General features: G+C 40.5%; 1 protein-coding gene across 3 annotated transcripts in view; it reads left to right on the top strand.

Moving 5' to 3' along the window:
• The window catches only part of adam19a (ADAM metallopeptidase domain 19a), a 684,192-nt gene that overhangs the window by 574,198 nt on the left and 93,566 nt on the right, over positions 1-16,428 (top strand). For all 3 annotated transcript variants that reach the window (XM_028801514.2, XM_028801513.2, XM_051928363.1), the window contains exon 6: positions 10,019-10,220. In XM_028801514.2, coding sequence (XP_028657347.1) covers positions 10,019-10,220 — 202 coding nt within the window. The remainder of the gene's footprint in view (positions 1-10,018; positions 10,221-16,428) is intronic.

Below are 16,428 nucleotides of genomic sequence, written 5' to 3'. Positions count from 1 at the left end.
ATCAAGCCTTTCAACCCTGCATTGTACAGTATTGTATTATTTCCCTGAATCAGCCTAAACCTTCAAGGCCAGGGACGGCACTGTATGTGTCCATCTTTGTAAAAACAGCTTTTTCATTGTGGTTCAAAATAAAGAAAAACTAATTTTGCAGAACAAATTAACTCATAACCTTCTTCTAGCCTTTTCATTTATGCTTCCTTTCTTTATTTGACACATCCAGCCAATCCTTTACCACAGAAGTTAAATCTACCTGAAAGCACACTTGGCGCTGCAGTTAACTGCACCACCTCAGAGTGCAAGGCAAAATCTATCCTACTTTCTTAAACATCTTTGGGGTGTGATAGGAAAACCAGAATACACAGTATAGAAAATCATTCTTAAAATAAATGATGTTGACTTTTCATCCTAAAGTAGGTCTTACAAGTCTAATTTCTTGAACACCTCAGTGGTTTCTGCCTTTTATTTCAGCATTGTTTCACTCTAGATATCAATGGCTTTCATTAAACTTCTCGCTTAACTAGAGGGCTTGCCCCAACTCTGTCTCTCCAATCTTGGAATAGGATCACAGTTCCATTTCACATAATTCTGAAGTTTTGGCATATTTCACACTTTTTGTTACATAATTTACACAGAAAATTCTGTGATACACTGATATGGAAGGATTATAACTGCTCTGTCATGACCCACCCTGAAATGTACGTTAGGATTTCACAATATTATGTTATGTCATTTGCAAGGAGCACTGTTCAGTAACACAATTCAAAATGTAGTCATGTGTTTGTTATGTCACATATCTAGGCATTCGTTCAATTGTGCTTGGTGCTCAATCCAGAGCTCAGCCTTTGTAAGCATAGAGATTGGATTTATGCTTCCTGTAAAAGTGAATGTACACCATCTGACAAAAGATCAGATCAATAAAGCGAGGATTGGCAGTGTACACTCTTTTTGGCATCACTTCATTATGAATTTGAGTTGTGCTAAAGATTTTTTTTTTTTAATTTTAAAATACATTTTGAGCTATGACTTTTTTTCTTATCCATGAGCCAATTTATAGAAACTTGGTTTACAAAACTAACATTTCACTGTTTACATCTCCTTGTTCACCTGCTGAAGGAAATGTCTAAGAAATGTCTCTACTCTGGCCCAGAAAAACACATTTTTATTTCTGAAAAGTATATGGCATGTTACTAGGAATTTCGACTATATGGCCTGTCCTCCTAAAACAGCAAGTATTGGCTTCTAATTAAGGTGCTGGACAGAAATGTCTCAGAAGAAAGGTCTGCAATTTACAGTAAGCAGTGATGCAATAAAGGAGTAAAAATACAAGCTTCATGTCCCCACCCTTTAATGAGCAATGTGGCATATTACACTAGTCCCTGGGTAAGTACTCTGAAACAAAACAATATTTATTATAATATAACACCAGGATAACTGAAAGTGTTCATTTGACTGTGACAACCAAAAAAACAAACAGCAGTACTGAAAAATAGCAAGTTAAGCATATGTGTCTGCATTCTGCTAATACCTGGACGACGTCTTTATAACAGTTGGATTGATCATCAGAAACTACTATTTATTCTCCCTCTCTCTGTCATTCTCCTAATCCACTTATTCCACTACATCAAACTGAGTGATACTGTACTTCTGTGGCTACAGCATTAATTAAACGCTTTAGTAGGTGAAACTGGATTAGTGAAAATGACTTGTCATTAAATTCATAACAGACAGACACTCTTTTACTGGGTGATAATGCTGTAAATAGTACGGTGTTATTAAGAAAACCGAATTCAAAAAATCGAAATTTTAATTTGGCTAATCCACGTGAAACTGAAGTATTATCTTTGAAATAGTGTGATTATTTTGCTTCATTTATTAAAGTGAAAATGTACCTCTTACTTCCATTGTTAAATATGCAAACTGATTTAATAACAAAACATGCTACCTGTTTTTTTCAGACACACACACAGACAACAGAGGCAAGTATGCAGTTGAAAATATTGACTGTCTTTGAAATTTGAAGATTTTGTTACACCATAATGCCAAAGTGAAAGCAAAACTCTATGTGGCCTTCTAAATTAATTATAAACAGAAAAGAAAAATTTGTCATTCCGTAGCTAATCCCTCTGTTTAATCCATATTGAGTGCAGGCACTTTTGCTTGCAATTATAGTCATGAATCTTTTACAGTATGGCTTTGTAAATGTGAAAACTGCAATTATTTTTCATTTTTTCATGCAGAATTGCTCTTCTATACATTCATTGCTAATGATAACATCAGTCTTTTACCATCACTTTACTTGTGCACATTCAGTTTTCAGTTCAGCATCTGAGTACAGCTTTACTGCATTTTTGTGTACTTTGCAAAGACCCTTTCAGTCAGTCATTATCCATCCATCCATCCATCCCGCTATATCCTAACACAGGGTCACGGGGTCTGCTGGAGCCAATCCCAGCCAACACAGGGCACAAGGCAGGAACAAACCCCAGGCAGGGCGCAATGTAAATGTCAAGCTCACTCTGTCTGCCTGGACAGAGACCTACAATCGACTATTAACAAAACTTATCTTTTTGCCAAAGGGAATCAAATTTACAGGCAGGGTTGACACTTCAGAAATATTTTAGAACATGACCTATCTGAAAGGCAATGGATAGGCTAATTACAACTTTTCCACTTAAAAAAAAATCTCTGGATTGGTTCAAAACCATCATAATGTATCTTAACACATAGAATAACGAAAGCTGTAAAGACATATTCAATAAGGAGACCTTTTGCGCTTAGATCATTATCACTGTAAACTTTACTTTTGCCAGTGATATTTGGAAAGCATTTCAAAACTTCAATATGGACACAGTACCTAATCTATAAGCATGTGTAATAATGACCAAGTGTAGAAATTAGTATTGGAAATGTAACAACATGGAAGATTTATTATTGATGAAAAAGTAAACATGAAGACAGTGCTTTAATAACACAAGCATCAGTTTCAATAAGAAATTGATCCAAAAGACACAAGGATTTGTTAGGCTGAAGTCTTTCCCAAAATCAATAAACAAATAAAACACAGCACTTATTTATTTATCTCAGTCATTTTTAGAGACCAGCTGCCAGCAGAGAAAGAAAAATGTGGCTTGTCGGTACGCAGACAGCTTTAAGCAAAAAGATACTGGCATGAAGAAAATATCGTATATGGGTTTGGTATTTTGACGCATACAGGAACAGAAGCCGGTAAACCTCAATATTTTATTACTTCCTTGAATAAACAAACACCTATGAACCAACTAAAGGATTGTAAGAAACCATCAGTTAGGTCTCCTTTTTTATGCATGAATCCGTAAAAGGGGCCATGAGCATTAACAGTGTATGCAGGTCATTTTGGATGTAATCATGAATACCCACCAGTGATATTTCAGTTCTGATATTAATTGTAGTTTTAGTTTTTATTTTATTTTATAAAATTAATTTTTATTTCATTCTAGTTTTCAGCGGAGTCAACAATTTTTATTTTTATTTAGTTCTGCACGTCCCTGTATGAAGTGCAGTCAAGGTGCCAGAGAAGTGCCAGACTTCCACTAAGCACTGATCCAGCTGGCCCTGCACTGAAATACCAAGACTCTTTTCTTCTTCTCACACGCTATATTTGCTTTTATTATCATCTGCGCTGCAACTAAAGTATTTCCACACGTTACTTTTTCGCTTTCTACCCACAAACACTTGTGCAAAACTCGCCATTCTCACACACACATGCTTACTGCTTCAAGCCGACAAACCAAATGTGTGCAACAAACAAACAACGGTCTTTTAAGGAAGTTGCGGTGCGTAACTATAGTAAGCCTAATGTACAAGATCACCGCATAGTAAACAGCACAATGTAACTGAATGCTCAGGGCGACCTACAAACAACTCCTCTGCATCAGTATTGGCAATCCAGTCCAATTTATCATCCAGCTGCACTCCCAGGTATTTATAGGTCTGTACCCTCTGCACACAGTCACCTCTGATGATCACAGGGTCCATGAGGGGCCTGGTCCTCCTAAAACCCACCACCAGCTCCTTGGTTTTGCTGGTGTTCAGTTGTAGGTGGTTTGAGTCGCACCATTTAACAAAGTCCTTGATTAAGTTCCTATACTCCTCCTCCTGCCCATTCCTGATGCAGCCCACAATAGCAGTGTCGTCAGCGAACTTTTAACATTTGCCACTTTAGCACGGGGCTGCACCCTTTACAAACCCCAGTGTGAATTTTGAATGTGTTTCGCTGTCGCATACTGTCTTCTTGGAAATGAAGTGCTTAGAAAACAAAAGTAGAGTGTGAGCTGCCATTGCTATCGATAGGAGAAGAGCGCTGCCCGATGCCACTGATGGCCACAGAGCACAAGTGGAGTTAGCATACTTAAATGAAGCAGCAGTCGACATGCTGACCTTCTATGATGAATGAAAACTTTGGACGGCGTTTTCCCTTGCCCGGATGCGGGTCACCAGGGCCCCCCTCTGGAGCCAGGCCTGGAGGTGGGGCTCAATGGCGAGCGCCTGGTGGCCGGGCCTGCACCCATGGGGCTCGGCCAGGCACAGCCCGAAGAGGCAACGTGGGTCCCCCTTCCCATGGGCTCACCACCTATGGGAGGGGCCAAGGAGGTCGGGTGCAGTGTGAGTTGGGTGGTGGCCGAAGGCGGGGACCTTGGCGGTCCGATTCCCGGCTACAGAAGCTGGCTCTTGGGAAGTGGAATGTCACATCTCTGAAGGGGAAGGAGCCTGAGCTAGTGCGCGAGGTCGAGAGGTTCCGGCTAGATATAGTCGGACTCACCTCGACGCACAGCTTGGACTCTGGAACCAATCTCCTTGAGAGGGGCTGGACTCTCTACCACTCTGGAGTTGCGCCCGGTGAGAGGTGCCGAGCGGGTGTGGGCATACTTATTGCCCCCCGACTTGGAGCCTGTACATTGGGGTTTACCCCGGTGGACGAGAGGGTAGCCTCCCTTCGCCTTCGGGTGGGGGGACGGGTCCTAACTGTTATTTGTGCGTATGCACCGAATAGCAGTTTGGAGTACCCACCCTTTTTGGAGTCCCTAGAGGGGGTGCTAGAGGGCATACCTTCTGGGGACTCCCTTGTACTGCTGGGGGATTTCAATGCTCACGTGGGCAATGACAGTGAGACCTGGAAGGGCGTGATTGGGAGGAATGGCCCCCCCGATCTGAACCCGAGTGGTGTTTTGTTATTGGACTTATGTGCTCGTCACGGATTGTCCATAACGAACACCATGTTCAAGCAAAGGGGTGTTCATATGTGCACTTGGCACAAGGACATCAGTTCGATGATCGACTTTGTGGTCGTATCATCAGACATGCGACCACATGTCTTGGACACTCGGGTGAAGAGAGGGGCGGAGCTGTCAACTGATCACCTCCTGGTGGTGAGTTGGCTTCGATGGTGGGGGAGGATGCCGGTCAGGCCTGGTAGGCCCAAACGTGTTGTGAGGGTCTGCTGGGAACGTCTGGCAGAGCCCCCTGTCAGAAGTAGCTTCAACTCCCACCTCCGGCAGAACTTCAACCACATCCCGAGGGAGGTGGGGGACATTGAGTCCGAATAGGCCATGTTCCGTGCCTCTATTGTTGAGGCGGCTGACCTGAGCTGTGGCCGTAAGGTAGTCGGTGCCTGTCGTGGCGGCAATCCCCGAACCCATTCATGGACACCGGTAGTGAGGGATGCCGTCAAGCTGAAGAAGGAGTCCTACAGGACCCTTTTGTCCTGTGGGACTCTGGAGGCAGCTGATAGGTACCGGCAGGCCAAGCGGAATGCAGCTTTGGTGGTTGCTGAGGCAAAAACTCGGGCTTGGGAGGAGTTTGGGGAGGCCATGGAGAACGACTTTCGGACAGCTTCGAGGAGATTCTGGTCCACCATCCAGCGTCTCAGGAAGGGAATCAGTGCAGTGTCAACACTGTGTATTGTGGGGATGGTGCGCTGTTGACCTCGACTCGGGACATTGTGGGTCGTGGGGGGAGTACTTCGAAGACCTCCTCAATCCCACGAACATGCCTTCCAATGAAGAAGCAGAGCCTGGGGACTCAGAGGTGGGCTCCCCCATCTCTGGGACTGAGGTCACCGAGGTGGTCAAAAAACTCCTTGGTGGCAGGGCCCTGGGGGTGGATGAGATACGCCTGGAGTTCCTCAAGGCATTGGATGTTGCAGGACTGTCTTGGTTGACACGCCTCTGCAACATCGCATGGACATCAGGGACAGTGCCTCTGGATTGGCAGACCGGGGTGGTGGTCCCCCTCTTTAAGAAAGGGGACTGGAGGGTGTGTTCCAACTACAGAGGGATCACACTCCTCAGCCTCCCTGGAAAAGTCTATTCGGGGGTCCTGAAGAGGAGGGTTCGTCGGATAGTCGAGCCTCGGATTCATGAGGAACAGTGTGGTTTTCATCCTGGTCGCGGAACAGTGGACCAGCTCTATACCCTTAGCAGGGTCCTGGAGGGTGCATGGGAGTTTGCCCAACCAGTCTACATGTGTTTTGTGGACTTGGAAAAGGCATTCGACCGTGTCCCTCGGGGAATCCTGTGGGGGGTACTCCGGGAGTATAGGGTACCGGCCCCCCTGATAAGGGCTGTTCGGTCCCTGTATGATCGGTGCCAGAGCTTGGTCCGCATTGCCGGCAGTAAGTCGAACCCGTTTCCAGTGAGAGTTGGACTCCGCCAGGGCTGCCCTTTGTCACCGATTCTGTTCATAACTTTTATGGACACAATTTCTAGGCGCAGCCAGGGCGTTGAGGGGGTCCGGTTTGGTGGACTCAGGATTGGGTCACTGCTTTTTGCAGATGATGTTGTCCTGTTTGCTTCACCAGGCCGTGATCTTCAGCTCTCTCTGGATCGGTTCGCAGCCGAGTGTGAAGCGGCTGGGATGGAAATCAGCACCTCCAAATCCGAGACCATGGTCCTCAGCCGGAAAAGGGTGGAGTGCCCTCTCAGGGTTGGTAGCGAGATCCTGCCCCAAGTGGAGGAGTTCAAGTATAATGGAGCGTGAGATCGACAGGCGGATCGGTGCGGCATCCGCAGTAATGAGGGCACTGCATCGGTCTGTCGTGGTGAAAAAGGAGCTGAGCCGCAAGGCGAAGCTCTCAATTTACCAGTCGATCTATGTTCCTACCCTCACCTATGGTCATGAGCTATGGGTAGTGACCAAAAGAACGAGATCGTGAATACAAGCTGCTGAAATGAGTTTCCTCCGCAGGGTGTCTGGGCTTTCCCTTAAAGATAGGGTGAGAAGCTCAGTCATCCGTGAGGGGCTCAGAGTAGAGCCGCTGCTCCTCCGCCTAGAGAGGAGTCAGATGAGGTGGCTCGGGCATCTGATCAGGATGCCTCCTGGACACCTCCCTGGTGAGGTGTTCCGGGCACGTCTAACCAGGAGGAGGCCCCGGGGAAGACCCAGGACACGCTGGAGAGACTATGTCTCCCGGCTGGCCTGGGAACGCCTCAGGATTCCCCTAGAAGAGCTAGAAGAAGTGGGCGGGGAGAGGGAAGTCTGGGTATCTCTGCTCAAGCTGCTGCCCCTGTGACCCGACCTCGGATAAGCGGAAGAGGATGGATGGATGGATGGATGGATTCAGATTCTGAGACCAATGAGCCTCACTGGAAAGGGCTTTGAAAACCAACCTCATAATCTGGGTGTTCTTTCATTTTTCAAAGCACTGTAAAAAGAATTCCAGAAACCCAAAAGTTCAACAACTGCAGTAACATACTGTATACAAGACATAAACCACATGCAAACCAGAAACCTAGTTTGTGCTGAAATGTAAAAGATTTTATATTTTGTTTATTGAACACACTTAAAGAATATTTTTGTTATGATTTTTAGTAAAAAAGTATTCTATTATAAAAATGACTTGCCTTACCACCTCAGGAAGCCTGACATCAAACTAAAGAAGCAGGCTTAAAAAGGCACACAGCTTCATTATTTTACAATGAAAACATAAACACATCTGTAGGCAAACAACTAATTCATAAGAATTGCTGCCCTGTGTTTACCGTTAACTTTAATTTGCTGTCTTAAAAATAAGCCACATAGTGCTTGCTCTAGCAAATCATGACAGGGTACTAAAGAACCTCCATTTATCAAATTTTATGTGGCCAACTTCAAAACTGAGAAGGGACAGGAAAACTGTATTGTTAAAAATGATGCATCTGTGCCTTTATACATTTTAAAATATTGAGCACCACAGGTAAAACTAGTTTAACTCAACATTTTGAGTTTTGATTCTATAGTGTTCATGATATTATGAAAAAAACAAGAATGTCATTCATATTTTTTGGTCTAGTTTCAGATTTTTATTGTCACATAACAGCCAAAAAAACAGCAAATGAAAAATAGCTGCATGCCTGATATAATACATTTAAAGGTTTTGTTGTGTGCAAAGTTTTGAATACTATAGAATTTACTTCTTGGAGAAGTGTTTTGTGTAAGAGTGTAATTGTAGCTGAATATAACAGGAACAGGGCAAAGCTACAAGGTGGCCTGGGGGTCCCAAGTCACCCATTTACTGTACATGCCAAAAAACATTTTTATTTGATTTATGTCAATCATATGAAATGCTCACCTCCAAGGTGACCCCCCTCACCAACACAGAAAAACCTTACATCATTTGTGAATTAATCGAGCCTTCAAGAGGGACACGGACCTCAGATCAATTGTCAATTAATCAAGCTGCTCTGAACTTCAAGAGGCTTCCACCAAAGCAAATGGAACTCACCCAGTCCACCAAAAGTCTTAGAATTATACATGGCTAATGGCTTGCCCAGTAAGTTTTTGTCTTCCAGAGAACTGACCCACCACCACTTCGCAATTTTTGGCTTTGCTGCTGAACAAGAAGATTGAAGTTATTTAATAATAAGCTTCTTACAGATGGTTTATCACTATGAAGAATAAGCTATTGCATGAAACTAAAATTTTTAGCTATTAAAAACATATGTTCTTTGCTACATGTAAAAGAACAGCTATTTCTACCTGCTTAATATGCAGATTTATTACAGAAACTTTACAGGAGACACTTGGGAAGTGAAATCTTTAAATTATAGGCTTAATGAAAAACAGGTCAAATGTTATTAAATATATTTTCACATGAGAGACAATTAAAGTATGTGGGTTGCTTCCTTTTTGCAGAGAGGGAAATTACATTACAATTGCACGAAGGTAAATGACAACTACATATTTAAATGAATATGTGGTTCACATATGGTGGGAAGGAGGTTCTTACACAAGCTTCTGTGTAAAGAACTGCTAAGTAGCATCCATCTAGAATTTGATTTGTGAATTATACACCTAAAAGACAACAGTGATAAGGACAGAAGGCTCTGAATCAGATATCAGTAAATAGAAATGAGGTTTGAGATGAAGATGCTCGCTTTAACCTCTACTGTTGTTGATATGCTCTACAAGGACATAAAGGTTGTAGAGATTTTGAGCTCTGAGGACAGAAAATAAAAACAAATGAATGTGACAAGTTTATAATTCAAAAGGAATAACATTAAGATTTATGTGAATTAAATAAATAAATAAATACATAGAATACTGGCAAAAGTTATAGGGAGGTAAAAAAAAAAGTGAAGCTAAACATCACAATACATGGTTGGACAGTGGAGAAGGTGAATGTGTAAAGATAACATTAACTCTTTAATATAACTGACATCAAACTACTAAGTGAAAGAATCTGTTAACTAAATGGAAAATAATAAAGAAACAATACATGAACATTTGAAATGAAGGGGGTCTTACACATATGAAGACAAAAAGCTATTGAACACCATTCTTGACTGATAAAGGAAAAAACCTGGACATAGTTTACGACAATAGAGTCTGGCAAAAAAAAATGTTTGACAGATCAGATTGAGATGAAAGAGAGCAATCAAGTTCTTTGTGCTGGATAGTAAGAGCATGAAAAAGATGATGCTATGAATCTACGGATGATGAATTCAGAGATATTATTATACCAGCTTTCTGACTGCACTTTGTACCTTTGTTATCTTTCTACCAGGGGGCTAGTTGTTCTCAACTCCAATGACAGCTACTACCTGGAGCCCAGGGGAGAGGAGGACTCTACTCACCATAGAATCTACCGGACAGCACATCTTCCAGTCAAGAGTGGTTCCTGTGGACAGGCGCCTGGTGCGTCACCAAGCCACCACCTAACTGACCTGCAAAATCTTGTCAGTCCTGTTAAACCTTTGCATCAAAGGGTAAGTTATTAGAATTCACTGAGATATGCTAACGGTGTTTTGTATTATTTGCCTGCTACTGCTAGGTGGGAAAATTCTGGTATTCATTTCAAAGATAATTCAGTTAAGAGTTTAATACTATATATGTAAAAAAAATGTACTCTCTCTCTCTGTATGTATATATATATATATTATATATATATAGTGAAAGAATCAGTCTCAATACACAAAAAGGTTTGGGGCAGCTACCCATATATTGTTCCTGGCTACAAATGGGTATTGAAATATTCACTGAAGTGCACTGACTGAGTTACAAAGCTGAACTGCTTGACTGGTTGAAAAGATGGCGATTTTAAAAGCCAAAAGCAGAAGTGATGTCATCTTGGACCAGAACCGGACATGACATTGTCCTAGGCGCCGGAACCAGAAGTGACGTCAGTCTTGGTACCGGAACCAGAAGTGATGTCAGTCTTGGCGCTAGAACTGAAAGTGACGTTGTCATTATTGAATCAGATAGGATTTCCTGTATTTGGCCTGCAGAGATAACAGAAATAGGTTTAGCGTACCCTGCCACCCCCTGGCCTGGCGGGTAATTACCCTCACTCTGTCCATTCAGCTTCCTCTTACTCAGACGTGTGTGACATGGCCCCCTCCTCAGCCCAGACCCATCTGTGCATGAGGTTGTGGCTCCAGGAGAGGGCATCGGCATTGGCTTGTAGTATTCCCCAACGATAAACGACAAAAACTTTTAAGTCTGTAGGTCTAAAAACCACCTGGAGTCTGTAACAAGACAAACATGATGTAACATGTTTGAAAAAGTTAGGCCAATTTTTATAGAAGTTACCATTCTACATAGGTATCACGGTTCAAGGAGGATTTCTCAGAAACTGCTTGTTCTAAATTTTTGTATCTTTGCTATGATGTAGTAATCCAGAAGCTCTACACAATGCAAAAAAAGACGTGTAATTTTCTGACAAAAACTTTAGAGACATGCAAATCAATTTTGATTTTTCACAAACACACACACAAAGGCACACAAACTGATAACACGCTAAAATCACCATTCTAGAATTGCTAAGAGAATTTCTGACTCCATCACCAAACTTACATTTACAATTAAGTAATAAAGGGAAAAAGCCATTGTTTAAAATTTTTAATGTCTAGTCCAAAAACGTTTTTTACTTAACAGCTTTGCAGTGTGCAGTTCAGTAGAATTGAAATAGATGGTGGCAACTAAGTAATTCTGCTGCTTCCATTAATATATACACAGCATCTCTATACACCGTATAGAAAGCAAAGTTGACACACATACTCGTCAACAAAAACATTACTTCCCATTTAGTTAAAAAGCTGAAATTAGGCAGGATGATACATCTAAGGCACTACATATCATCTAAGACAGGGCTGTTCGATATATCAATATTTAGGAGTAAACCCCCATCCCGATGGTCAGTTAATATTAGTTACAGCATGTTTCTTTTATTTTCTGTGCTATAGATTACACATGTTGGAATCCAGTCATGTTTGTTGTTTAAGCAATTGAAACATTTTAAAAATCCAGTTTTACAACTGGCCTACATTAAGAAATGTATATTAAGCTATTCTTTAATTAATAAAATAACAAACTTATGAATTCATAAAGGTGTTTGGAGGGCTGGGCAGTATCTTCAATGTGTCTGTAAGGTGTTTGTGATAGACTGGCTTTGTCAATGTGGAATGGAAAGATGAAATAATGAATTTGTTACCTCTACAGCACAATTCAGATTACATTATATTCAGAACAGTTTTTTTAATGGAGATGCAAAATAATACTTTAAAACTTAAGAAAAAAATTGTTTGCATGTACGTCTGCTTCTTGTAGTTTTCCTAATGGTGAGTTGGCCAGTGTTTAGAGCTTTATATAAGGCTGCACCAAGACTTAGGTTTCCCTCAATTAGGTTCCACAGTAGCTTTTAATTAGAAGAAATATATTGTCATATATTTATTTTCTTTATTTTGTTCTATTTCTTCTCTGTCTGTCTGGAGTTTTGATGACTGCAAATTTATTATCAAACCAAATGTACTGTACTTGCATTGATTTTCCTGCCTATAGCTTTGAGGTAAAGGGTACTAATGACTTAGTCACTTGCTTAAACGCCTCTGTCCATCTGTATTGACACTGAAATTCTCATCATGTTGCCTGGCCTCCGAATTTATTACTTGATCTTCCCTTTGAATTTTTTATTAGCTTTCTGTGTTTTTTTTCCTTTAACCTGATGTTAGAAGTTTTTGTTTCAGTACTTTTAAACAGAAGATGGTTTTGTAGTTACATCCATTAATCAGTACATTTTCTCACCTTGTTTTTACTTCTTTGTGAATTGAAGTTAGGTGATGGGGGTCAAATATTCGCCAACCAGTTAAGTTCAGAGTATGATTCTGTGATGTTTAAAATGTCAAAAGAGTTGTTTTTGGTTTAGTGTCTGTGTGTGTCTTAGGAAAATCTAAATCGATTTTCACATTGTCAAATAATAATCTTCATCAGAAGATTATGACTACATTGTAGCAAAGATACAACAATTTTGATTGACAGGTTTCTAAGACATCTTCCATAAACCCTGAGACCTATGTACAATGATGACTTATGAAAAAACAGACCTGTCTTTTTCAAACAAGCTGCATCATGTTTGACTTGTTACAGGTTCCAGGCTTGTGCTTTTTGGTCCATTTTGGTCCAGTGCTTATCCCCACACCCTTCAAAAAACTTTTGACCAATGTCCAAAGATAGCTGTTCATAAAATAGTTTAATTTAAACAGAATTTGCTGTCTGGTCTGTGTAGTCATGGGATCTGGCCTATTGATTTGAAAAAATTCTGCACAAATAGTTTTTGAGATACATAATTTACTTAAATATACATGTATACAGGCATGGAGGCACACACAAGCACAAACGTGCACACATACGGACACACACTGAAAGAAATGTATAAGTGAACATGATCAGAGCTATGTGGGGCCCCTTCATTCAGAAGCTTTTGAAAAAAAAAACATTTTATACATGCTTATATTATGAAAAGTTGCTTGCTACTGGTTGAAAACCTGTAGTGACACTTTGTATTCAAGTGTCAGCCTGAGACCCAAATCATCCAATTGGATGGAAACATGAAAAAGCTGGGTGCATTATGCAGATTTTTGCTGCTGGAAGCTCTAAGGGGCATCAACTTGAGCCTCCCTTGACATCTAAGCACTTAGGACACATGTAGGCAGGTAGTGTGGTGTAGTAGTTACGGCTCTGGACTTCAAATCCTGACACTGTGTGACCATGAGCAAGTCACTTGCCTAGCAGCATTTTCTCCAATTGGAAAACCAAAGGAAACATAACTAATTGTATCATAAATGTTGTAAGTTGCCTTGTCAGCAAAATAAGTACAGTAAAACCTCGAATAGCCATCTCTCGATTAACTGTCAAGTCTCCTTTAACCATCAGACCAAACCCCCCCCCCCCCCCCCCCCCCACAGTAGTGTTCTTCCCCAGCACCATGTGTCATGCCTTCAGTTTCACTAGCGTTTTGTAGCTTTTCACTTTTGTTATAATTAATATAAAATTACACTTTGTAATACCCAATAAACATATGTGTGTGGTGCTGGAATTGTCACAAAAAAAAATTAAGTAATTAAACACTAGGGGGCTTCGCTCGCACACCCCCAGGTTTGGTTTACCGGATATACAATTTAAAGAGATTGTTATTTTCATGGGAATTGTTAAATATGCATTATTTTCACTTTTACTTTAAAACTTTTGTACAAACAATATTTGGAATTAACTTTTCTTCAAGATCGCATTGAATTTTGATTCCGTGTTTGGACTTACATTGTGACAACGGAACGTATGACTGCCTGTGAGTGAATATTGTTTCTTTCTCTCTAATAAATAAAATGACTTTCTAGAATGTTTGTCCATGCTCGTTCTTCTTTGCTTTGTCGTTGACGTGTCATCTAGAACGTATAAAATTATTGTCCTGATAAAATTTATAAGAGCTGAGAGCGCAGGAAGTGTGTCTGAAAAAAAGCATTCACACGACTGAGGTTAGATGACGGTGGTCTTGTTTGAAAATAGTTGTAAGTAGGGCATGACTTGAAAGAATCTCATGTTAAAAGTCTTGGTCTCACGGGACTTCATAAAGCAACGTTTTTGGAATCTTGTAATTCTCGCTGGCAACACGAATTAGATGATCAACAAGTCTCCGACTTAAAGTTTAAATCCGAACAATATATTTGATCTCTTTTCGCTGTTCCGTTATTTCACAGAGTAATAATTTCAGTTTGTTTGCGCTAATGCGATCTTTCCTATCCTTTTTTTGAGACTTTGGAATTTTCGTACTTCCATGATCTCTATCCTGCTGTGCATGTGTAGCGCACCAACATTTTTGAATTCTTTACGACATTTTACTTTATCATCTACTCTTTGTCCTTTATTTCCGGTGGTTAAATCTCTTTCTCGCAGGATGTATAACACTGCTCGTGTTGTGAGGGGGGAGTTGTGGAGGGCTGAATGCACGCTAAGGAAATGTGGTCGGATCAGCTGCCGGCGAGCTGCGTGTTCTGCTTGTTGCGTTGCGCAATGATCATTTAAAAGGCTGTACAGCAGCTGTCCTTTGGTCTCACTGCCTTATCTCGCGTGACGTCAAAGTGTCTTCCGAGAAGATTATGTCTCGTCTCGTCTCCCTTCCAAGATTTTTTTTATAATACAGAGATATACGAAGTGGCGAAAGTGCTTCAGGTATTACTTCAGTTTATGGAGCAAGAAGAACAACAGTGACCGATATAAAGCATGATGCTGACAAAATTGAAAAACATGTCGATTAATGTTAATGTTCTTCTGTATTGTAATTTTCTTTTTAAATTGTTATATTTTGTTAATATATTGTGACGTGCAGGCAGCTTGTGATGTGCTGTGTGGGAGCAGAAAGGGTGGAATTAATGTGTAAGTGATGGGACTGGGTGAAGAGCTTCTGCTCTGTATGGTGAGATCACGCTTCTTAGGAGATGAGTGGCAGGAGAAGTTAGGAGGAAAAGGAAGGTGAGGCAGAAGGAAGTTTTGAGTATGGAGTCAGGAGACAATAAGCAGGAATATTTGCGGTATAGAGAAAAAAAGAACATAACTGGTGGGGGATTAATTAGCTGGTAGGCAAAGCTTTCTTTTATTGTTTTGGAGGTGTGCTCTGTAACCCAGATAACGCAGTATAAGACAAAGCACACAATTTGTTACTGAAGGAAGACTACCAAGTAAAACATAGAAGACTCTAGTACTTCTGAGTTTTTCTTTTTTGCAATATTATATGAGTTAATTAATTTTGTTAATACTATAATTTGTTAATATAGATTCGTTTTGTAAATAAATAAAACTATTTGCTAAACTAATCCACTGTATATCATTTTTAAAGTAGCTGTTCAGTTATCTGTCTTTTCTCTTATCCGTCATGGCCTTGGTCCTAATCCCTGACGGATAATCAAGGTTTTACTGTAAATGTAATGTAAGAAAAACCTAGAACACAATTAACAAACTGCATCATCAATCCTAGAGATATGGCTGAAAGTGATGTAGAAGTCATAGAAGCTAAGCCTCAGGCCACCATATGAGTAGAAAATTGCAGCTACCTCCAGGTTAGCGTAAAAGAATGGAGTCACTTCCTGACAACTCTGTGTTGAATGTCAAACAGGAAAGATGTAATTCTTACAAATACTGTGTTTTTGAATTGAAGATCTGCCTTTCTCCCTCATTCGTCAAGAATCCTATCTTCTTATTTTGCATAAATGCACAGTATTCTGGAAATTACATCTTTCCCGCTGACATTCAACACTGTGTTTTCAGGAAGTAACTGTTAATAATACTTTAGCAAAAAATGCAGACATTTTGCATGTTTTGATCATACGAATGGATAATGGACATGTGGATTACGCAACACGAGTTACAGGAGAATTCCTTTTTTTTTCTCCATGAACATTTTTCACATCGTTTGCTACTGTCCAGAATTGGTCATCATAGGGTTCCATTGAGTATGAAATTTTAATATATGTCATTTCTCCGCAGAAACATGAGAGTAAAAAATTTTTATTGATCACCACTACAAAGTAAATGGGGTGAGCAACATATAAAAAATATAATTTCTGGGTAAATATTCCTTTATAACACAAAAGCTGCAGTTTTTCTATTTAATATCAAAATAAAAGAAAGGTTAAATCTTAACATTTA

This window comes from Erpetoichthys calabaricus, chromosome 5 (assembly GCF_900747795.2).
Source record: "Erpetoichthys calabaricus chromosome 5, fErpCal1.3, whole genome shotgun sequence".
Taxonomy (NCBI): Eukaryota; Metazoa; Chordata; class Cladistia; order Polypteriformes; family Polypteridae; genus Erpetoichthys; species Erpetoichthys calabaricus.
Note: the sequence above shows the minus strand (reverse complement) of the source record. Positions and strands in the feature narration are given on the sequence as shown.